The 24,814-nt window shown below is 39.6% G+C and overlaps 1 protein-coding gene across 1 annotated transcript in view; it reads right to left on the reverse strand.

The window, feature by feature from the left end:
- Positions 1 to 24,814, reverse strand: part of LOC131966009 (dedicator of cytokinesis protein 3-like) — a 223,979-nt gene that overhangs the window by 93,515 nt on the left and 105,650 nt on the right. Inside the window, exons 5-6 of the mRNA XM_059328541.1 lie at positions 9,917 to 9,972; positions 1,776 to 1,872 (exon numbers count right to left, since the gene is read on the reverse strand). Of these exons, the coding sequence (XP_059184524.1) occupies positions 1,776 to 1,872; positions 9,917 to 9,972 (153 nt within the window). The remainder of the gene's footprint in view (positions 1 to 1,775; positions 1,873 to 9,916; positions 9,973 to 24,814) is intronic.

Raw genomic sequence — 24,814 nt, forward strand, 5'->3', positions numbered from 1 at the left:
AATTTACTATTGTTTTCACACGGGACATGAACCCCGTTCTCCTGGTGAAAGTTTGCCACTTTAACTCTGTCAATCATTACTGCTACATCAGCAAGATGTTGGCAGAGGAAAGTCTCAAACATAAATATTAGTCATATTTTGCTGCCTGTACAAGTTGCTGTAGTGTTTGAGGGGAGACCAGTCTCCTAAAAAGGTGGCATCACCTGTCAGCTATAGGCAAAACTGCAGTAACCAATAGTTCAGTGATAAGGAAACTTATTTTCTCAACTTTCTTTTTTTTTGTTTCTTTTTTAGAAGGCTGTCAGGCTACACTCAACAAAACAAATAAAAAAAGCAAAAGGAGGGTGAAAAGTTCAAACAGCTGCAAAACCCTAAAAACAAACTGAGACACACAGACACACACAACCTGTAGCACATCTACTGCTGCACCACCCTCTGCAGATGCCTTTTAACACTCCATTAAACTCAAACACACGCGAAGCTAGGAGGAGGACAGTCAAACTTTGACAAACTTACTTCTTGTGTGGAGTAATTCTGTTTCACAGCATGAATGTAAGAAACGCTTCAAGCTAATGTGACACATTTTACAGATCTGAGGGTCGACTGAAAGCACAGGAGTCACTGTTTTTCTTACATTTGTGCAAAATGCTTCAATGCAGCTGTCTCTCCATTTATATCCGAGCACATCAGCTGTGAGTGAGTGACAGCGACACATAACCTGGACACTGTAACATCCAGCTGCAGTGTCACAGCTCCCCTCTGGCTCAGTTTGTGTTTCTACAACTGAACAAATGCCGCTTCACTTTGACACCACCTGTGTCCTTTAAGCTGCTTCGGTTATGACGAACCTTCAATATTAATGTACAAGTAACAATCTAAAACATGTAGCAAACCTCAGCATCAGAGCTCTGACGGAGGCTCTGTGCTGAAGGGGTTTTCGGTTGCAACGAGAGCTTAATAAATAAGTAAAATGTGAGTATTTTGTTTTCGAAACATGTGCTACCACCTCTGGAACAGGTTTATTGGATTTTAGAGAATCTCTTTGTTCCTATCACAGATAATGATGTTTCTCCTGCTTATATGAAACTTTGGAAACACTTTAGATTAGGGAACACATATTCTACATTAATTAGTTGCTTATTAGCATGCAGATAAGTAACAAATTGGCTCTTAATTAGTCATTATTAAGTAGTTGTTAATGTATATCTGTCCTCATCCAATCATCCAAAAGGAGCCACCAGTCACGTCAAAGGTCTGGAGAAGGTGGCTGTTTGCTGTTTCCATGGTTTCGTTCACCGCTATGTAGAGACTTATAAAGTCTATACAAAGTAAAGCATATTAAGATCATAACTCATATACAACAACTTACTTACTACTAATAAGCAATAATTCTGAGGTTATTGAGGGAAAACTCTTAATAACTGGTTGTAAAATAAGGCCGTGCAGAATAAAGTATTAATAACTACTTAATAATGACTAATTAAGAGCCAATATGTTACTTATTTGCATGCTAATAAGCAACTAATTAATGTTGAATATGTGTTCTCTAATCTAAAGTGTTACCGAAACTTTACATACATACCATTCATAATAACACCAGACGTGTGCAGAAAGGTATGTAAACAGATTTGCAGATTAAAGTGTTAATAAGCATAAAGAATGACCAGGGTCCACCTCGACTGGTTATGCCTTTTGGGATTATGGCATAACATGAATCAGCTGTTGTGCTCGACTCTGTTGCTTTAATGCAGAGAATAATAAAGATATGTGCTTACCACATAGAGCTGCTTCCAGAGTAAGGCCCATTCCTGCAGTGTGGACGTCACCTCGGTAACTATGGGGTCTTCCAGAGGCACCACAGTCTCATGTGGCCTGTACAGAAACACAGCAGAAACACACACACACACACAGTTTATACACAGCCAATGAGTTTAACTACTGTTTATGCAGGATTCAGATCTCCACAAGTAAAAGACACTCAGATTCAGTCGTTATCAGTCCACTGAATGGGCATTTACTGGTACGCTGAAAAAAATTGGAGTGACATTTACTTAAAAAAATATTTTTTCCACACAGAAAGTGTTTGTAATCCACTTATTTTTTAATGAAAACACACAAGTAAATTGCAGATTCACTGATGGCCCTCAATTACACATTACTTGGAAATATCAACTAATTAAGCCAATGAACTGGTTTAGTGAATATTACTTGGAACGAATGATTCAATTTACATACAAAACTGAGGACACATAATAACAAACAATCACTAAGTAATGCACAACATGAAAAACTGCTATTTTAAAGTAAAAGCACTGAATTCGTATTTCTTTGTAGAATTTATATAGATCATTGAATTAATAATTACGGGGCCAAAAAATATTTTTTTTCAGTGTAGTTATCCAGTATGAGTATGACCGGCCCCTGGCTGTCCCTGTCCTGCCTGTGTGAGGTTACCCAGAAATTAGAAGTCAATATAACCGCAGTGCTTTTATTTTGAAGGCGATTCACGTATATGCGTGCATGCATACCCACCTGCACAGAAATGCGTTCCACAAAAAACAAGTTATCTTGTGAAGGACACTTATTGCTTTTTGAATAAAGTTAATAAATTGTTGGTTTAATGCAGAACATACACACTTGATATTGTTTTTTCGGTTTGAATGTATGTTGTGTTCAATATAAATCGAAATGTGAGATAATGACTGGAGTTTTTACTATTTTTTACGAACACAGCACCTGAAAAAAGCTGCAGCACCTGAAGTGGAGACCTCACTTCACCTCCCTGACTCGTGCTCTCTCTCTCTCTCCTCCTTTTTACATCATTTTGCACATCGCTGTTCACTAAAACTGAAGGCTGAGTCACAGTCAGCCCTGCAGCCAGGAATATTAGAGTACCTCTCTGTGTTTCTTTATCTTCCTGCCTGACTCTTGGCTTTCCTCTCCCTCCTCTCTCATGTGTTCTCTCTCCTCTCTCTCTCTCTCTCTCTCTCTCTCTCTCTCTCTCCCTCTTTCTCTCTCTCTCTCTCTCTCTCTCTCTGTCTCATGACTGATTAATTAATAAAAGCAGTGTGCTAGATGAGCTGATCTCCCAGCTGAGCCGTAGCTGGCGGCCGCTCGGTGATTTCACCCACATTAGTTACACTTGTATCCCAGGCGCTTCTCCTCCTCTTCTCCTCTGTTCCACTTTTCACTCAATACAATCTTTCCCTCCTTTTTCTCCTCCTTCCTTCTGTTTTACTTTTGCTTCCCTGCCTCACATTGTTCCCTCTCGTTGTTCTGGCTCGTTTCCATCAGTCCCCTCAGTTTCTGCTCTTCTTTTTCTCCTTCACTTCACTTCGCTTCCCCTTTCTTTCACTCATCTCTCCTTTCTCCTTCTTTCAGCCTTCTTCCTCCTTCACCTTGCCTGACCTCTCTCTCTCATCTCGTCTTTCTGCTTTTTAAGTGTAAATGTGGCTCTCTCATGTCTCTCTGGCCCAGCTGACACTTCAGTCCTCCGTCAGTCTGAAGCCACTTTTGCTCCTCTTCTTCCAGCCAAACTCTCTCTTATGTTTCTCCCTTTGCAATTCTCTATGCAAATATTTTATTCTTAAAGTCTCTTTTCGAGCAGAAACGTGATTTTTTGGGGGACTGAGCTGACATGTATTATTCCGTCTCTTGTGTACTTTAACTTTGTTTCAACAGTTGTGTGATTTGACGGTCTTTTAATATTTCATGTGCGTCACAGACAAAGCTTTTTATGATTTCACTGCTGTGACATGTTTCTAGTTTTTTGAATCCATTTGTACCTTTCTACAGTGAATTCTTTCCTAAACTGCTGATGAGGCGATTCACGCATCAATCTTTTATTTGAAATAACTTTAAAACGAACGAGCTGAATCTAAACGTGGGATCAGTCTGTCGGCACTCATTAGACGTCTCAGCATGACGACATGCTTCCCAACACCAGAAGAGTTTGTGTGTTTGCTCTTGTTGGAGAAAAGAGAGCATTAAAGATGGAGACAGACATCTGATTCCTTCCTACCTTGTCTACAGCTTCGGAGCTGGCTGGCTGGTCTGCAGCCCAAAGCTTCATCAATCACAATTTAAAAATAAGTCACAACTTTTAAAGCTTCCTCTCTGATTCTCAGCCGGCCTCACATGAACTCAAACACTTGATGGTGAAAACCAAACAGTGATTCATTCATCGAATTCTCAGAAATGTAGCTGAATGTACTGAATAAGTAGGAAAGGCTGTGATAACTACATTATTTATACTTACTGCCTGAGTCAGTCACGTTAAGTTTATGTTGTGTTTGCATAAGGTACATATTGTATATTAGTATTATAATGTTATAATGCAGAAGCATCTCTTATTACAGCAGTCACCTGTACACCAGCTCAGCCCACAAGCAAACTTTTGAAATGTTGAGTTTCCATCAGCTGGTTCAGAGCTAATAAACAAAGCTGCAGTAACCTACTTTGCTCAGCAGGTGGCAGTGTAATGTGTTGCTGTAGGCTAATCTGTCAGTAAACAGGAGAAGAAGAGAGAAAACAACAACAAAAAGAGAGAGTATGGAGATAATTCTTCGGGAATTGATTTAACTGGACAATCTATATTTGTTCTTTTATGTTTTTTTTCACAGCCTCTAAACCAAATGAACAGAAACAAACATGGCAATACATGTTTTGCTGTTTTTTCTGGTCACACTGCTTCTGTCCTCTCATCTGCCCCCTGCCAGGGAACACACACACACACACACACACACACACACAGACACACACACACACACAGTGTCAGAGAGGGGTACCATCAAACTCCATATGCTGACATGAACCTAAAGGTCAAATGCAGGACAGCAGCATTTTGACCACACTGATCCTGATGAGAGCTGATGGTCACAGCACTGCTCTGTGTTAACAAGCACACACACACATGTTTACACACACACACACACACACACACACACACACTTCCACAGTGCACTTCTAAAATGATTTTCTTCCTTCAGTGTTTTTACAGAATAAACTCTGAGAGTGAGGGTTTCATCTGAATCTTTGCATACTCCTGCACACACAATACTCTATCTATTATCTAAAAATAATAATAACAATAATACTAATCTTTTTTTAAATTCTGTCAAAGAGGTTTGTGAGGGCCGCCCGCTTACGAGGACAATGCTCCTATGGTACGCGCTCTACCAGGTGTGCCACCGGGAACGCCCATGTATTTCACTTTTAAAGTATATTTTATAACGCTTAACCAGGAACTCTTTAGCCCTCAGAGAAGTAGAAGAAACCTAAACTGAATGAAGCTGCACCCCTTTGTGGTGCCTGAACTGAACAAAACTGACAGTGAAATGCAACAAAACAGCAACTGGCCACTGAATGAGCTGATAACAACCTGCTGGACCTACTCGCCTATAGTATGGACTGATAAATGCCCATTAAGGTTACAATGTATGTTTATACTATGTTTATGTTTACGTTAGGGTTAGGGTTGGTAATTTAGTTGTGAGGGTGAATAAGGAATTTACTCTTCCAATGAGGGCCCTCACAAAGATAGAAGTACAAGGCTGTGTGTGTGTGTGTGTGTGTGTGTGTGTGTGTGTGTGTGTGTGTGTGTGTGTTTACATGTTTATTTGTCTCTCGGTGTGATCCTGCAGTGTGGGGGTGCTACCTCCTGATATGTCTAAATGTCAGCTCTGAGTGTCTTTATCCTGCAGAGAAGCAGACAGCTGGCATCCTGACGGCCTGACGCAGAGTTAAACTGCACGCCACTGTTCCCTCTGTGTTCACTGCACACACTCAGCAAGAAATATTTAAACTTCATAAAACACATTCTGCCACATGCTGCACTTATAAATATAGATATCTATAACTCAATGTGATGACTATAACAAAGGAGACCCTGAAGATTATTGTTAGTTTTTCTTGGCTTGATATGTTGAAGGATTTTGAAGATAAATTGCAGAAGGAGATCCTCTTATATTTTATAGAGTACGTGTTGGTCTCCAGCTGCTCAAAATGAATGTGGCTCCTTTATTTGATAAATAAAAACCTTGGATTGAGCTCAACTTCCTCTCTGATACACTGACACCTGCTGAGCTGCAAAGTTTTTAGAAAACAAGAGCAGTGAAGTTTGCTCTCTCTCTCTCTCACACACACACACACACACACACACACACATATATATATATATATATATATATATATATATTTTTTTTTTTTTCCTGGTCAGTAGTCCGTAACTATATTTGTCATCATGCACCAGCTGCCTGGATTCAGAGTAACACACTCCGGTTGCTTTGCCCTGGAGGTCCACTTGAAACAGTAAAGGATCCACTAATTCCAATTAATTTACTCTCCGCGCCTTTAATTAAAAAACTCTTATGCAAATCGAGACACGCTCTGTAACTCTGATTAATCAGGAGTTTAAAAAGAAAAGAAAAAAAAAGAAAAAAGCTTTTCCAATCATTATGTAAATGTATTAAAATATGTACTCTTGAACTTGGAAGGGAATCAGAGACGAGGAGGTTCATACCTTATTTAAAGGGAACGGCTCTCAAAACAACTGATCCCAACAGAAAACCAGATTTCATCAAATTAGTTCCTAAATGGCTTTCACTACCAGAAGAAGGAGAAAAGGCCTCCCGGCTCTGTGGAAAATAAAGAATACTCCACTGTGGCGTCGCCCCGCAGAGAGGAGAGACTTCAGTCGCATTGTCTCAGACAATCAAATCTGTGCTGCAGTGACAAAGATGCTGACACTTTTACCATAATGCTATTAAATATTTACACCTTATCCCATGCATAACCTTCACACCATGAGCTTCACCACGGCGTACAGCTCTGTGAGATCTTTCCACAGCCTGACATCAGTGAGAGATGATGTTGTGTTTGGAGGCTGTGAGGTGAAACTGATTTGGATTCTTTCAGTTTCTGAGGCAATAAGGCAATAAAGGGAAGCAGCAAAGTGATAACCTGATAGAGGGATCAAGCTGAAGGGGCTCATTCATCCTCTGTTCAAATAACAACTGTGTGGAGGAAGAAGTCACAGGAAACTGCTAATGAACTTCTTCTTCCTTGCAGCAGTATGACTCCTACGTTAATCTGCTCCATCAGTGTAAACTCATGGAACACGAAGCTGTTTGTGCCGGCAGCAAGTCGACTTCATGTTGTCCAACAAGGTTTGGTTAAACAGCATTCAGCTTCCTGAGACGTCTTTAGCTGGGACTGTGAGTTGAGATATGATGTGACGTCCTAATAAGCTGTTTCTGTTTTCTGAAAGCAGTGCAGCAGCAGTGCAGCAGCTCAGAAAGACTGTATCCACAGTGTTCTGGTTAAAACAGCAACAAAAAAATGTCGGCAAATGAATTCAATTCATTGAGTTATTTTTCCACTCCATGCCTTAACCCAAATATGTTTTATTTAACCACTTTTAAATTAACTGTAGTGTAAACAACAACCAACATATTAACATGAATAAATGGAAGTTTGTACATGAAATTCCCAGTGCAGCCAAACAAATTTACTGACTTGAAGCTGACTCAATGGAGGACCCAAAAACATCTCTCCTCCTTTCATCACCCTGAACATACTGCTGGACATTTTCTTGTCTGTACAGTCTGTCAAGCCTTTAGGACCAGTGTTTCCCACAAGATTTTCTGAGACTATGATGGGGGACCCAAACAAAGTAGGGGGGTCCGGGGGCTACTTCCCGGTTGAACATTTTTGCCCTAAAAGCCTAAATTTGGTGCCTCTCGCACATTCTAATGCCACCATTCCATCTAAATCAATCAAACTTTATTTATATAGCGCTTTTCATACATATAAATGCAACTCAAAGTGCTTTACAAAATCATTGCATATTTTAGAGAATTATTGTAAAGGAGAATAAGGGTTCTTCTATGTTTTATTTAAGGCACCTTATTTTGACAGTCCATGTGCTCTTATTTTGAAACATGTGTTTGCTTTTATTTTGAATTCACTGTCAATCGTTACTACTACATTAGCAAGAAATTAAATATGAGTCGTATTTAGTACAAATGCCATATACATAGTTGTTGTTGTTGAGACCGGTCTCATCGTCTGCACACACAAACTCCGTGCCACCACAGTTCGGGGTGTCAAACTGATCCATTACAGGGTTTTTGTTCCAACCAGCAGGACCTGAAACTAAAACCTGCAGCCACAGCGATCAGTTTGACTCCCCTGGGTTAGGAGCACCATGACAGTATGATGTTGGAGTAAATGTAGGTAGGTGGTAATTATTACACATTGTTGAGGTTTTGTGGATGGAGCAACTTAAAATTTGTGTTGGCATACTTTAGTCTTAGGGCCCAAACACACTGAAAGCATCATTTGACACTTGCTTGACATTTACAGTGCAGACATCAGAGCTGAAATGCCAACAGCACAGAAACAGCAGCATTTTAGAAAAAGGTCGCTATTTATGTCGGCAAACATAAGTTTACTTGCTTCACCTTCATTTTCTACACATTTCAATGTGAGTAGCCTTTTTTGAAATATAATGGGACAGTATGGATTTTCTTTACAGTTTTATTCAATTGCTTACTGGTCTCGAATGTTAAATTACAGTGAACTCTATATAAAAATACAAAAAATACACATCATAATGCTGAATGTAAAATTAATTAATTAATTTCAGTTTAATTTGTTTACAGTTAAACTTTACATTTAATGAAAAAAAAGGAAAACGAAATTATAAAAATAGAAAGTAAGGTAAGTAAAAAACAACAACTTGCTATTCTACAATATCTTTTATATAAATATTTATTGTATATTATGTTATTTGATGGTAAAGGAGTGTTTACCGTTTTTTTTTGTGCTTTTTTTTACAGTGTTGTACAGCTGTTGGTAGATGTTGTGTTTTGAGCTGCAGAATTATAGTTATATTGTTTTAAGCGTGCGCGCAGATGACACTAGGGACGGGGGGGGGGGGCTCTCATAGTGATCCCGATCCGTCCCCCACCCACACACACACACTTTCAGCGACAAACATGGTCGGTAAAACAGAGGATTAATGTTCCGTTAGTTAGACTATTTAAATTGCTGCGCACATAAAAAGTCCTGCGGCTAATGGTGCATTCAAGGTCTACACGAATGTCAGAATTTTCGACGTTGTTCCGAGCTCCAAGTTGCAACTTCCAAGTTCTGACTTTGAGGATAAATTAAACACACCATAACTTGTTACGGTAAGAACGTGTTAGACCCGCCTTCAAAATAAAAGCAAACACATGCAGCTTTCACAATAAGAGCACATGGATGTGTTAGCAGAGTCCACCACATAATTTACAAGAAGACTGTCAAAATAAGATGCCTTAAATAAAACATAGAAGAATCCTAATTTTCCTTTACAATAATTCTCTAAAATATGCAATGATTAAGATGGAATAGTGGTATTAGAATGTGGGAGAGGCACCAAATTTAGGCTTTTAGGGCAAAAATGTTCCGCAAATCCCCCTACTTTGTTTCCCTCATCATAGTCTCACCTCAAATCCTGGGGGAAACACTGGTCCTAAAGGCTTGACAGACCGTACAGACAAGAAATTGCCCAGCAGTATGTTCAGGGTTATGAAAAGAGGAGAGATGTTTTTGGGTCCTTCATTGAGTCAGCTTCAAGTCAGTAAATTTGTTTGGTTGCATTGGGAATTTCATGCACAAACTTCCATTTATTTATGTTAATATGTTGGTTGTTGTTTACACTACAGTTTATTTAAATATGTTTAAATAAAACATATTTTGGTTAAGGCATGGAGTGGAAAAATAACTCATTGAGTTGAAATCATTTGCTGACAGCTTCGTCTGCTCCCAGTTCAAAAATCCCATCTGCGCCCCTGGTTTTAAGATAAGCTGCTGCCATATTAACAATAAAGAGTCCTCAGTGTGTTCGGCCTTTAGAAGTTGATGAACTTACCCTCTGTTGGTGACGATGGCTTTCTTCAAGTGAATGTAACTCGCTGGGAAAACTCCCTGAAAGACAAAGACAGAAGAAAAACATTAAAACCAGATCAAACCGTCCGTTCTACACAGTATCAATGCTCATGAGGATATCCTGCAATTAGCTGTGTGCAAAACAAACATTTCATTAAAACAAGGCTTCCAGCTGGTCGCTCACTTTCAGCAACGAAAAATGTCTCAATTTGTCTTTCCACATTCCAGATTGCATTCTTTAAAGATTTTTTTTTTTTGGCATTTTACATGCTTTATTGAAAGTGAGAGACAGATAGAAAGGGGGTGACAGAGGGGAGGACATGCGGTAAAGGGAGCTCAGGCCGGATTCGAACCCGGCTCCACTGCAGCGAGGACTGTAGCCTCTATACATGGGGCGCCTGTGTAACCCACTACGCTACGGACCACCCCTCCAGATTGCATTCTAATTAGAAACAATGTTAGAAACAGCACACGGCTCATTCAAATTCAAATTTCTGACCAATCAAACAATAGTTCTCGGACACTGCACAAGAACAAAGTTCTGCCCAGATGATGAGTCAAGAACATAGAAATTAGTTCTCTCTCTCATGGCTGCAGGAACAAAATGACATCATTCTGTTCTTGCAGCCCTATCTGTTCTTGCAGAGGATGTATTGGCCTTAAAGGACGAGTCAGCGGATTACAAATATCAATAAAATTCAGCCTCTGGAGACGTGAACATTTATGTATAATTTCCTGGAAATCTATCAAGTATTTGTCCAGATATTTCCCTCCCCGCGGACCAAACAACCTGCCGACCCCGACTCCCTTGAGCCGTGACGCTCGAGTGGCTGAAAGAGTTAGTAAAGCTTATTTAATAAATATTTAATTTAATGTAAAGTACCCTCCACTGCTCTCCAACCTGTAACACAGACAGACAGAACAAGCCGAACACATGCAGAGTGAAGACGAGCTGCCCTGAACGGCTCTGCTGCTAAACATGCAGCTAGTCTCAGAGGTGCTGCGATCAATAATTCATGAGGTGCTGTGAAGGTTAGAATGGGAGCAGCGAACACGCTTTATACAAACTTAATACAAACTCTCACAGCACAGACACACGGCTTAATCAGAAATACTTTGAGTGTTTTACTTTGTCTGTTAAATTTCTGAAAATGCTTTTATAACCAGAGATGCAAAGCTACAGTACACACTATTATTTCTGTATTTCTCTGACCTATTTATTTGAAACAAACTGCTCAGTGAAAGAAGTAAAACTTCCATCTTGATTTATTGGCTCATTGGAACGAAGCCAGTTAGTAATAGTGTTGCAAGAGATTCAGTTCATTGAGTGCAAAGATATTGATTATAACTAAACTCTAAAAACACTCCCACTTGTTTTATGTTTTATGCAAATTAAACTCATCCCATAATGTTTTATTTACAGTTCAGTGCCTCCCAGTGGTTTCAGATATTTTTATCTCCTCCTATAGAAGCATCATTCCTCCATTTATTATGAACATTTATTTGGCTAAATGTTTGTATAAATACTATACACAGTCTAGGTTCTACAGAGATGCTTCTGCTCATCAACTTGCTCAGTTATTATTGTATTTTCTGTTTAATGTTGCAACACAACAGATGTCAGACACGGTTTTCCCTGCAGGTTTCTGACAAGCCAATCAGAGCCTCTGCAGCATGTGTGGCCCCTGATGAGTGAACCCACTGACACCATGAAGTAACTATCGCTGTCTGCAGGGCTGGAGGCCTCCATCTGAAATAAAACTATTTGCTCTGCATTATAAATGCTTCACACTGTACTCAAATATGCAAGTCATTAGGTAAAATCTTTGTATCTCAAGTGTCTGGGGAAGTATTTTTATGGGAATTGCAAGAGTAGAAAAATGGTTGAATTAACAAAGCTGGAACTGCAGCGGCCTGCTGAGGGAACCTTCACACTGGAGGGATTTCATTCATATTCTACGACATGTTTCAGCGAGGAGGAGAAGAGGAGACGCAGAGAGGAGGGGATCTATTTTAGGACCTGACGTTAGTGTGTCGGCTGTATTTGTGCTCGCTTGATTGTTCATGCATGAAAACTTCCTCGTGTGTGTTAGTTTCCTATTTATGTGTTCACTCAGTCGTCAGCCGGCCTGCATGTGTAGGTACAGTATTAGCTGAGGTGTGTGTGTGTGTGTGTGTGTGTGTGTGTGTGTGTGCGTGAGTGCATGCGTGCAGATGAATGTCCTGTCTGTACTCTGGAAGCTCGGCCTGCGGCTGTTAGGAAAGAAAGCCGCCCTGTGCCATCATGCATAATAACCCTGCTGTCTCTTAGACTTCTCCTGTCGACAGAGACGTTTTCTGTCAGAAGACCACTCCGGGTCAAACAACGCGTAATAAAACACAGGGGAGCACCTTCCTCTTTTATTCAAGTGTGAATGTATTTTTAGAAGAGACAAAGAGGGCATCAGAGAGAGAGAGAGAGGCGGAGAGAGACCAATAAAGACGGCGAGAAATGAGACCGGCGGTGCTAAGGAGCGGCAGAGTGACTGTGGTTAGCCAGGCGTCTGACAGCGGCGGGTCAGAGGTGGCGGCCCCGCCTCCAGGGAGCGCGCTCAATTACCTGTCTGCCCACAACCATGAAAACACACACGGTGGAGAAAATGTCCTCTTCATAGTCACACTGACCTAACAACTCATTGCTGCCTCTTTAAGACTCATTTTAATACATTAGAACAGTGCTTAACAAAGTTATTAGACCACCTGTCATAAAAACTATTATTTTAGAAATCTTTCAAAAGCTTGTTTAAAACTAAAATGTTATCGTTATTCATTTGCCAAATAACAAACTGAATTCACCTTTTTATAGCCAAATTTGAGCAAGAAGTCAGAAATAAAGCAACAAAACATTCAACCACTAAAACTCACATTTGTCATCAGGAATGCAAGTGAGTAACTAACTATAATTTGAGTCCTAAACAAGAAATAAATAATAATAAATGAATAATAAATGATAATAATAATAATAAATGTAATATATAATAATAATAATAATAATACATTTTTAGTCAGATTCATGGATAATAATTATATTTTAGCATTAAAAACATAATTTGGGTTAAAGAGCTTCTACATACTGGTGTATTTACCATTAAAGAAACATAAAAAATGATTTTGGTAATTACTAATGCTGGTAATTTAGGAAATAGGGGGGGCATAAACTGCTAGTCTAATAAATGTGGAAAGCACTGTCTGTTTCCATTGTGTTAACGCTAACAACAATATAGAAGTAGATTTACACCAGCTAAGTTTATCTGTGTTGTTCCACAAAAATAAAAAAAAGCAAAAACCTCTTGCAGCCACAAATTTTCACCCTATAGGAGGCTGAAATTTGGCCCAATCAAGTTAGTTTTTTGTGTTTTCAGAAACACATGGAGACTGGTAGCCTTGGACTCTGGTGGGAGGAATCATTACACTCAGCAGAGGTTCTCTCTCATTGGTGTGAATAAGCCACACCCTCTTTCATAACTCATGAACGGTTTCTTGTGGACACGTATGAATCATCGTTCATCTCAGCAGATAGCAAAGCCAAATCACTCAGTGGATACTGGGGTTGGGTAGTGAACTCAGTGGAGACAGTGAGAGAGATCGAGTCTCTTTCAGTTAGTTCAAGTCACTGTGAGTCAACAGAGAGCCGAAAGTCTGGCTGCACTTCTCAAAACTCCACACAGACAACGATCACTATAATCTGTCTATGAAAGCAAGAAGTGTGTGTGTGTGAGTGTGTGTGTGTGTGTTTGTGTGTGTGTGTGTGTGTGTGTGTGTGTGTGTGTGTGTCTAGGGCATATCTCGCTGACCATTAGTCAGACTGACCTCAGACTTCGTATGTGGCTTGCACATGGCACGAAGGTGTGCATCCTTGATTTTGAAGATTTTTTAATTCATTTTTCAAAATATCATTATTTACATAAGACGTGTTGCGGCATTGCACTGTTTCCGTAACACAATTCACTCTGGATTTCCACGCCTGACTCATCTCATCTGTAAGTCTATTTAGCCTACCTATCTTCTATGAACTATGAACTTCTACCTATTTTCCAATAATATTTGAATAGTTTCCAGCGAATATCAATGTTCAATGTGTATGTGCTGGACCTTCTGAAAAGTAAGTGTTTTATGGAGTTGCAGATGTTGTTGTAGCGCGATTAGCATGCTAAGCGGAGATTTAGCTTTATTCACTTCTTATGTTGCATTACTATGTAATTCAGGGATGACATTCATGTTGCTTAGAGTAATGTCCATAATCATTTGATATGAGATACTTACATGCAATATAGTATATCAGCTAATTAGGTTCATGTTAATGTACTTTTAGTGCAGCATACTGCGTAATGTGCTATCTCACCATTAGCATGCCAACGAATACATACTTCCTACGGGCACTGCACTAGTATAATGTGATATAATATTTGACAACGAGCTGAATTTGGTCACATGTTCACCTCTGACACGCACTATGACCTAGTGATGGATTGACAGGCAGGTTAAAATAACATTTTTGTTATTAGAGAGAGAGTAAAGTACCAAAAAGAGTTAACGTTTGGTCCCAGCAGAGAATTCCAGGTACCAGTATTGGTTCAAATGCAAAGGGCACCAAACCTTAGTGGATACACAAATAACTGTTCTCACTTTCATTAACATTATCAACTCTGCTGGTTGTCTCATTAGCTGTGTTTCCCTTAAAGTGAAATTTTTAAAATGTTGCATTAAAGAAACATTTTGAAATGTTGCGTTAAAGAAAATGTGAATAAGTGAGTTTTGATCAGCTGGTTCAGATCCAATAAACAAAGCTGCAGTAACGTACTTTGGTCAGCAGATGGCAGTGTAATGTGTTGGTGTAGGCTAGTCCATCAGTAAACAGTAGAAGAAGAAAAAAAGAGAAAACAACAACAACAAAAAGAGAGAAAATGGAGAGAAGTCTTCAGGAATTAGATTAAACTGGAAAACTTCTAATTGTTCTTTCATGTCAGGGGAAACAGCTGATCAGTTATGAGAGTTAAATGTTCACTATGTCAGAACTAATTCAGAAAAATCTCCATCTCCTGTAAGTAAGTAAGTACATTAAATAAAAAAATAAAAACAACTTTTATTGAATTTTGGTAGTTTCAATGTGCACAGAGACTCATTGATGGAAACACGACTATAGTTATTACACATTCATGCACTGTAGGATGCATTTTTTATTACTCACTGCTACGATATGGATACTTTTAAAACTTTTAAAAAAAATGTGAGCAAGTCTAGAAACACAGAAGGACCCACAACTACACACACTGTGAACACTAATGACATTTTAAAAACTCAATTTAACAAAAAACTGTGATAATGGAGACATCGTGTCCACACACACACACACACACACACACACACACACACACACACACACACACACACACGGCACATCTTGTTCCTGCCTAGTTAGCTGTGAGAATTGATGGTTATTAACAGGGCAGTGCATTCAGAACACCTCAGGCTCCTCTCTCATGCTACCTGTGTGTGTGTGTGTGTGTGTGTGTGTGTGTGTGATGGGCAGGAGGTCATCAGAGTGTTGTGGTTTTCCTAATATAGCTGATGGTGTTAAAGCAGCAGTTCACTTAAAAAGGTCATCCTGTTACAGAAAGAGAGAGAAGAAGAGATAAAAAATGAACAAGTGTATCTGACAGAGAGAGAGAGAGAGAGAGAGAGAGAGAGAGACGGAGATACAGAGAGAGAGAGAGAGAGAGAGAGAGAGAGAGAGAGCGAGTGAGAGAGAGAGAGACAGAGACAGAGAGACAGAGAGAGACAGAGAGAGGGAAAAGTATAATAAAGGATACAGAAGCTGGAGGACGAGCCAACAGGAGGAGAACAAGGCTGCAGTAAAAATGTCATCCGCCCACAAATAAAGCCGCCTCCCTCCCTCTGGAGCCGTGAGCTGCAGATACAGTGTGTCACCTTGTTGTGACCTGAGCTTTAAGTGTCTTCCAGGGGCCAATCACATGTCATAATACACTGTATGCTGCTGCTTTATATACAGTTGAACAGACAGAAAGAAACAGAGAAACACTGGAGCACAGAGACAGAGAGGATCACAACACAGACACATAAACATGCTCTCCTCCTCTCTGTTCACCCTATAAATCCTAACAGATGTTTACTGTTTATCAAAGACACACAACAGACAATTGTTTGCTCCCACAATTGTCCCGGAGACAAATCCAGGCAAATAGGAATAATGGTTTATTACCCCCTGAAACACCCCGAGCACCAAGTGTCTTTATTGTCCGTACGTGTGTGCCAGTGATTGTGGGTAAATGTGGATCTGTTTATGCAAACAATATTGGCTAATATACTGTAGAATGCAATGTTCAACTGTGTAAAGAGAATAAAGGCTCTGAGCTCCAGGTTTCCTAGGACTCAGATACAATTGCATGGACTGTTACTTATACAAAGGGCTAGTTATCGCTCAAAAATCTACCAGTACAATACTCTGTAAAACTCTGTTTAATTTTCGGTAAAATAACGGCATCTGTGGTTGCCAGAACTGAAAAATACAGTGAATGAGTTTTCTACTGTATTTTAAATGTAAATATCAGTAAAAACTGTAATTTAGACTGAGTGGTCCCTTTATTTTTTGGGTAATCGTGTCCTTGTGATTGTGTCCTTGACATTATGGTATTTCTTCCTTCATTTTTACATGAAAAAAAATTTGTTTTCTACAGTTTAAGAGTTTTTGTACTATTCGTTGAGTTACAGTAATTATAACCGTCTACTATGCTGCCCTACAGAGTCTAACTGCAGTAACTACGCAAAACAAACAGTACTTTTTCTTCCTGACGTGGGAACAAAAGGATAGTACTGATATCCAACCCTTCTTTATGATGATTTAGCCTTTCACTCAGTTATATAGTTCTGAGTGTTTCCAGTCTCCAGTTCACCTGAACTCCAGCTGAGGTCAGCAAAGGCGGAGAGTCCATCATGTTTAACAGAAGTTAGAGAGACAAGAGGCAGATACTGTCTAAAGTTTAATGTGGGTGTTCCTTTTCACTGCCGCTGTAAATTATTCAACATCTGCAATATTCAGTCGGTCCGTCTTAATGGATGGTCTGACTCCTCTAACCTCCAGCCTTCCTCTCTGACTCTCTCCACCTCTCTGCTCACAGCCCTGCAGAGCAACAGCAGCTCACTTCAGCCAGTTTATCAGTAGGTTTTAAAGGATTCAGTATCTCAAACTTAGTGTCATAGTGATAATCATGATTTTTTTCCTATAAACAAGCTGATCACACTTTGACCTCATTTCTGTCTGAAAGATGTTTCAGAGATCAGCTCCTTTCCCCTTTCACAGTTACTCTCATCAGAGTAAAAACCTTTAAACCTCGAACTTTAAAGAACTTGTCAACGACACGGTCCCCCATAAAATGGGAATCATTTTGTTTTCAGACACAATCCTCTGTTATTGTGGTTTCATTTTCATTGTGATATGTTTGGTTTAATAAAGTTTTGAGAAGATACACACACACACACAAACACAGACACAGACACACACACACACCATAGACACACACACACACACACACACACACACACACACAAACACACACACACACACACACACACACACACACAATAGACACACACACACACACACAAACACAGACACAGACACAGACACACACAAACACCATAGACACACACACACACACACACACACACACACAATAAAACCAATGAGACAAATGTGAAAAAGCCCTTCACCCCTCCCACTCACTGTTATCTCCACTAGACTATTAAATAATTAATGTTGTTAACCTCACTGCTGACCAGCGCTGAAAATGCTCCGAGTCATTAATGATTTAACTCTGTTTCTGCAGACAGTCTTAAAAAACATGCTCATGTGTCATCTCTCTGCAAGAGAAAACTCTATTTATGTCTTATTTTGACTTATAAATTGTGTGTTATTATATTCAGAGAATCAGCTGAATAATAATTGTAGGAAAATTTGCTGATATGTAAATACATTTCATTATGACTTGACATTATGTCCTGCACAACTGCTGTTAGAGGAAAAGTTAGTTACGGGTCGTTTGAGGCAGCTGTGATTTAAAATACTTTACCTAAAAAAAGCTAAAAGTAACATGTGAGAGACACTCAGTGATCCAGAGGTCAGAGCAGCACAAACGACTGTTCATCTCTTCAGAAAGTTTTTTAAATGTGCAAAAGTTACATAAGAGGGCACAGAAAGCTTTTTCTTTTCTCTGGATAGTGAAAATGTTCTGAAAATGATAAGTGGGAGTTTTGCTTAAACAACTGGAGATTAAAAGGACAGTTTGGATCTTTTAAAGTGTGAGGTACTCATCCACAGTCAGTGTGTTACTGACACAGTAACTAACAGTGCTGCTGGGGATGGTGGTGAATCTATTATGGACACGAATGAAAAGGCAAACATTGCTTTCTACAATTGAGGGACGGGAGGACGACCTGAATGATTGGCCTCAGATAATGTACACGACCGTATTTAGCTACTTCATGACTATATTGCTGCAGAACATTGAGTAGATTGAGAACAACTTTTGGAGAAGCATGCAGGAGTAAAACTCTTTTTATCCACCAAAAACAAATCAAATATATTAACCAATTTACATGGATGTCATACAGCTTTCTGACGGGGGGAACTGCTGTTATCTCAGCTCTCTTCAAAGCCACCTATAGCAACAACTATCCATTGAAAAAGCTGCTAAAAGGCTAAGTGGGCTCTTTACTGTGACACGTTCCAAACAGACGGCAACCTCCAGGTCTGAGCAGGGAGGCAAACCAGGAAGTGCCTTAAGCTGCATTCTAACAAAAATTCCAGCAGGGGGCGCTAAGTTTGGCTGCAAAAACATTTCTGTCCATTCATTTCAATACACAACACTTGATTTATTACCTCTGAAATCTCCTTTTAGGACAACATTATGGTCTCAATCACTAGTAATCTTCTTCAAGACAATTTGATGTTAATAGTTCAAATAATGGCCCAATTTGAAGAAAATAGAAGATATAGAATAGTAAGATTTGGGGCGTGTCTACCTTTGATTGACAGGACACTAACAAGGCGAGCTGTCATCAGGAGAGAAGCAGAACAATGCGTTATTTGAACGTTTTGTTCAGTAAAAATGTCTTGTTCAGCGTTTGGTTGGACTAACAGACACTCCAAAGAGTCGCTGTTCATTTTTCTGAGGTGAGTAACACACATTTTGGTTTTGTTTTTTGCTAGCCAAAACTAACATTCCAGTTAATACTCCAGTTAATGCTAACATGAATTATCAGCGTCTTCTCTCAGTCAGGTTGAGGTGTAGAGAGGCTGTAGTCAGTGATCAGATCCCTCTCGCTCCTCCACAGTCCAGATATGGTCTGCTCCCCGTATCAGAAACAAGATGGCAACGCAAGATGGCGACGAGTGACGCTGAACTTGATGCTTCCAACAGGCCACAAACCAATGGGTAACGTCACGGTGACTACGTCCAAACAATACTTCCAGAGAATCCATGGAGTCCAGAGACGCATCTTTAGACTGTATTATTGTGCAACAAAAATGAACTGACAAGAAGTTGTTATATTAGAAGAAATAAAAACAAATGTAACAGAAAAAACTTGAGGCAAAACTTGATCAAAAGAGCATTCAAAGGTGACGGTTAACGGAAAAATATCGGAGCCTCACTCACCCTCTCTGTCTACCTCCCTCCATACAACTGAGCAGGTAGCAAGGTGAAACCACACCCCTGTCCCATCCCCGGAAGTGGCATAAACCAAACAGAAGTGTGCAGCCTAACAAAATAAACAACATAGGCAAAAATACACATTTTGGCTCCTTTACCACCAGACTCCTTTAACAAAAATAGTGATTTTTCCTCGCAGAACACAGCAGTTTCTGCTCTGCTGCTGCCTCCATCTATTAGGCTTGTTTGTGTAATTGTGTTACTTTGGTGTTTTTAAGGGAAAGTTCAGATTTAGCAAAGTCAACAATAACACAAACAAACTAACCAATCTGGGCAGCGCTAGATCAGCAGCTCCCGTGTTCTACGATGTAAAATTACTGTTTTTGTCAATGGAGTCTGGTGGCATAAATAACAGATTCAATTTCCATGTGTAAACTTCAAGTAAAGCGGTGAATATGTTCTAAATATAGCATACACTTAAACTGATACTGATTTGTTTTAGGGTTTTTAGGCTTCCATCCATTGTTCATCTTCTCTGTCAATGCACTGAGTATAAATAAGTACCTCATACAACCATCTGGACTATCCCTTCAGCTGTACATGTAACAGACAGAGTTGAGTCTTTTCAGTGAAATCTGAGCAGCTGAACCTCATCAAATCTCCACAAGATTATCTGTCTGAGAAAATATGGTTTCAGTCTCAGGACAGGGACAGATATTTGACCTAAAGGCTATTTTAATTTGACGTCTGAGTGAACCAGCAGCACTGAAACACAGCTCAAACCTTCCGGATTAGTCAGGGAGCATTTACTCACAGTGGTAATGTCCCGTCTCATAATAACAGACAGTTAGAACTGCGTTTAAGAGCACATGGTGCTTGAAATGAACTCAAACACTTAAGTCTAAACATGCAGGACGTGAAGGAAGGGCTCGGACTGAATCTTAAAAGTGAGAGGCAGGAGAAAAGTATTAAAAACACTGCTTTAGTTCAGCAGCAGGGCATGGAACTAAAAAGTTATCCCACTGCATGAAGTGGGAGGGATCTCCTCTTATAAAGACAGTGGGCGTCGACCACTTAGAGAATTAAGGCCGTATAATATTAAAAAACACTTTAAATATGGCCGTAGTGAGCTTAAAGCCCTCATGAGCTCTTATCCAAGTCAGCAGAGCACATGGCCATCAAACACCGCTCAAAAGTTCATGTCGGAGTTGAAAACATTAGCAGATTGCATCGTGCTTAATGCGTCGCTTCCACCTCCTTCAGCTCGTTCGGCGCTCTCAGCTCAGCGTGACCTGCAGCAGCTGTGGGTGAGACCCGTCTCCCGCCTCGTCACTTATCCACACACATGGAGGTCGGCGTGTTAAGTGCTGCAGGAGAAATGTTTCTACACGACTAAAATTTCACTCTGTGTTGCACACACGTCATAAAGGTCAGAGGTCGCCGCAGCCTTCGAATCATTCCCTGATTTCTTTGTGAGCATCAAACAGCAAATTCCTCCTCTTCTGTGTCCTCCTGGCCCTGTGTTGCTGCTGTACAGTAATTACTCTCTCTTTTGTTTCAGTCTTATCACACCTGCTGATGAGCTTGTGATAAACTGTCATTTTGTCACAAGCTGAATGCTTCACTCTCCTTCTCCTTTGCATCCTTCTGCTGCCCTTCAGGACTTTATCTCCTCTCCCTCCAGTCTCTTCTCCTCTCTCCATATTCAGCTCTTCTTCTGCTGCGCTCTGCTCTGCTCATTGTCCTTGATGCATTGTGTGATTCTCACACACACAGCTTCATAATGTAGTCTGGTCTATAATTTTACACAGTGGTTCTGACAGTGATTACATCACGGGTACAACTTCCTCCTTTGTTGTTATTATTCTTTAACAATGAGCGTCTCACTAAATGCTCTCAGACATTTTAACTGCAGTGAGAAACATGAAGGCAAGAAGAGAGAGGCTGAATGCATGTTCTGTTCTGTCTTTATACTTTTTGTATACTTTTAAAAGGCTCAGAGAACATTGATACGTCTTCATCTCTTTACCTGCCTGAACCAAACATCTATTGATCAGACTCAGACTGACTGAACAGAGCTCAGCAGCCAGGTAGTTTTTACTCTTTACTCCCAGTCTGTTTCAGGATCAATTTAAATATTTAACTGACTACTTTGAATCCTCTCATCCTGCCTGATTTCTGACCTTAATACTGTATGCATCGGTACGACTTTGAGATCTTCAGCAGGAGATCTTCTGTCTGTTTCAGAGACAAGGCTGTTAACTAAAGGCTGAAATATACAGTTTGCTTTTAAACCACACAAACATGCAGACAACCGGCTTTGTTGTGAACGTAAATGTTCACATGCTTGTGTACAACACGTGTCACTGGAGGATTCGTCTAGAGCAGGGGTCTGAAAATCAAATTACCTGGGGGCCGCTGGAGGCAGTATCAAAATGACCAAAAAAAGACACAAAATGACCAAAAAAGACACAAAATGATTAAAAAAACACTAAATTACTTTAAAAGCCACAAAATGATCAAAAACACACGGACCTGTACTCATATATCGCTTTTCTAGTCAATTTGCGACCACTCAAAGCGCTTTACAGTACAGACTGCGCTCATTCACCCGTTCACACACACATTCACACTGGTGGCAGAGGTTATCCTAAACGCTCCCACCTGCCACCATTGGGAATTCATTCACACACACCGATGAACGCAGTATCAGGAGCAATTTGGGGTTCAGTATCTTGCTTAAGGATACTTCGACATGTAGGCTGCCATGGTCAGGGATTGAACCAACAACCCTCCGATCAGTGGGTAACCACAGCCACAGCCGCCCTAACTATGTAGTTTTCCCCTCAACTTAAGAGAGTAGCTTTGTTGCCTCAACTTTATTAAACTGCTATGGTTTCATAGCATTAACCAGATATTTAAAACTGCCACTATTATGTATATGTTGATCTCTTGCTGCTGCCAGGGATGTCTAAGGGATCGTGATTATATTATATGATCCTGTCAACTGGTCAGACAAGATTAAAGCTTAACACTCTGTTTTAGATAATCTTAGACTACAGCCGGTGCACTGATCTCTTTTAAGTCCCTTAAAAACATACTTTGTCTTTTCTTTACCATTTGATCTGTTTTCTTATAGAACCTGGTCATTTTGTGACTTGTGCATTAGCTTTGTGAACTACTTTATAATGTGGCTTTTGAAAAATGAGATTTTTTTTATTGTTTATGTAAGGCCATTTGTTCTCACCTTGCAGACCGGCCTGCTAAATTAAAAATTGCTGCTGCTGGCTCACATTTCTGGAAGACTGTTTGCATCTTGTCATACTTCACAGTTATATGAACTGACAGCCGTGTCCAACAGACGCACACACTCTGCATGAGAATAAACAACAACATCAGGTTTGTAGCTGCGTCTCTGCTGCTGGTTTTTACTGTCTTTAGTTACACTTTGAGCCCTTTGGAGTTTGGTCTGAAATGTGTCTGTAAATGCAGGAAAAAACAATTAATACTGACTCTGCTGAGCCATCAGTAATATGTCTGTGGTCTGCAGTTAAGGACTTTCATCTTAAATTTGTCCTTTCAGAAACACTCCAATGTATTAACAATAATCAATAATCAATGAGGAATAACTCATTCATTCTCCGTCTGAGCAGTCGACTGCCAGAAATCAAATATCTCCACTGATACTGATTTATAAATAGTTTTGTACAAAGAAATGGATAAATAGATATTTAATGAATATCAAATAGCTATATAGCCAAAAGCTCTGCCCTGTAACCTCTTTTTTATTTTGAGGTTTGTTTTGCAGCTTTAGAGAAAAGGTATATTTATCTAATAGTCAGTGTTTTATTACAAGTTTGAATAATTTTGTTTTCAGACACAATCCTCTGTTAATTCCTATTTAAATGCATCAATAACCACAATCACAAGATTAATCATAACATTTTGAGATTTACACTTTATCTGTAAATCACACTGTCACAATCATTTCATAAAAAGGGGTAAAAAAAAAGAAAAAAAGAAAGAAAGTATTTTCAACTTTATGAGAATCAGGCTATGCTGTCTATTATATTTTTGCAAAGAAATAAAATCTGAATCAGCAGACCACAGAAAAGTGCATCTTTAGTTTATAGTTTTCTCACTCAGAACAAACTGAACTACAGTCAACATCTCTGCAGACATTTGAAGTCGGCGTGTTGTTTTCTGCACCACAGCGTCTGTTTTCATGTCTCACATTTCCATACTGATGTCAACAGACTTCTTCATTTTCTGTTGAGAGTCTGAATAGATCCTCTGTCCCTCTCTAACAGACACACAGCACACACTCAGACACACAACCACACACACTGTGATGTCAGCGGTGGAGCGATATAAACCATGTTTGTGTTGTTCCAGGTGTAATCTCCACTCTGAGCCCTGCACAGAGAAGCCTTTAAAGCTCCACAGACACCAATACCTTTCTGTCTCCATCTTCATCTGTTCTCTCTCCTCTCAACAGTTTGCTCTCTGACGTCCAACCTGTGACTCAGCAGGATGTTCAGGACTCCAACTTTGAGGTCATAACTTTGACCTCCTTTGTTTATTAAGATGAGAACAACTGAAACTGAGGCTTAACCCTCTGGGGTCTGATACCACATAATATTTACTATACCCATGTTTGGTTTGTACCCATTTGTTCTATTTTCTTAGCACAACTTCAGCATGATCTGACAATTATTCTCACTTTAACCCACTTTATTAACTTATTGAGCCCAAAAATACACAAAAATCATGAAATCTGAAATAAAATTCTACTATTTATGACAATAAAAACCACAAATATCCTCAATGAATTGTTAAAGACCTGAAAAATGTAAACATAGGTTGCAAATATGAAAATATAAAGGCAAAATTCAAATATTATATAGTATAGACAAAAAATTACCATAAAAACATGTTTATTTATAGGAAAAGTGTTAGATGATTAGACCACTTTTTTCCATTTTTACTAAATGCCACGCCTGCCTCGTCACATCCTACTTTTGCACTTGAATAAATATTTTTGTACTGTCAAATTAAAACGATCATATCTTTGGTTTTACATGACCTCAGAACATCAAACAAAAAACTGGAGAAAGTTTCTTGTTATGGCGCTTTGAAAAAAGCCACGTTATCTGATCACACAAGCGTGATTA

This window comes from Centropristis striata, chromosome 3 (genome assembly GCF_030273125.1).
Source record: "Centropristis striata isolate RG_2023a ecotype Rhode Island chromosome 3, C.striata_1.0, whole genome shotgun sequence".
Lineage (NCBI taxonomy): Eukaryota > Metazoa > Chordata > Actinopteri > Perciformes > Serranidae > Centropristis > Centropristis striata.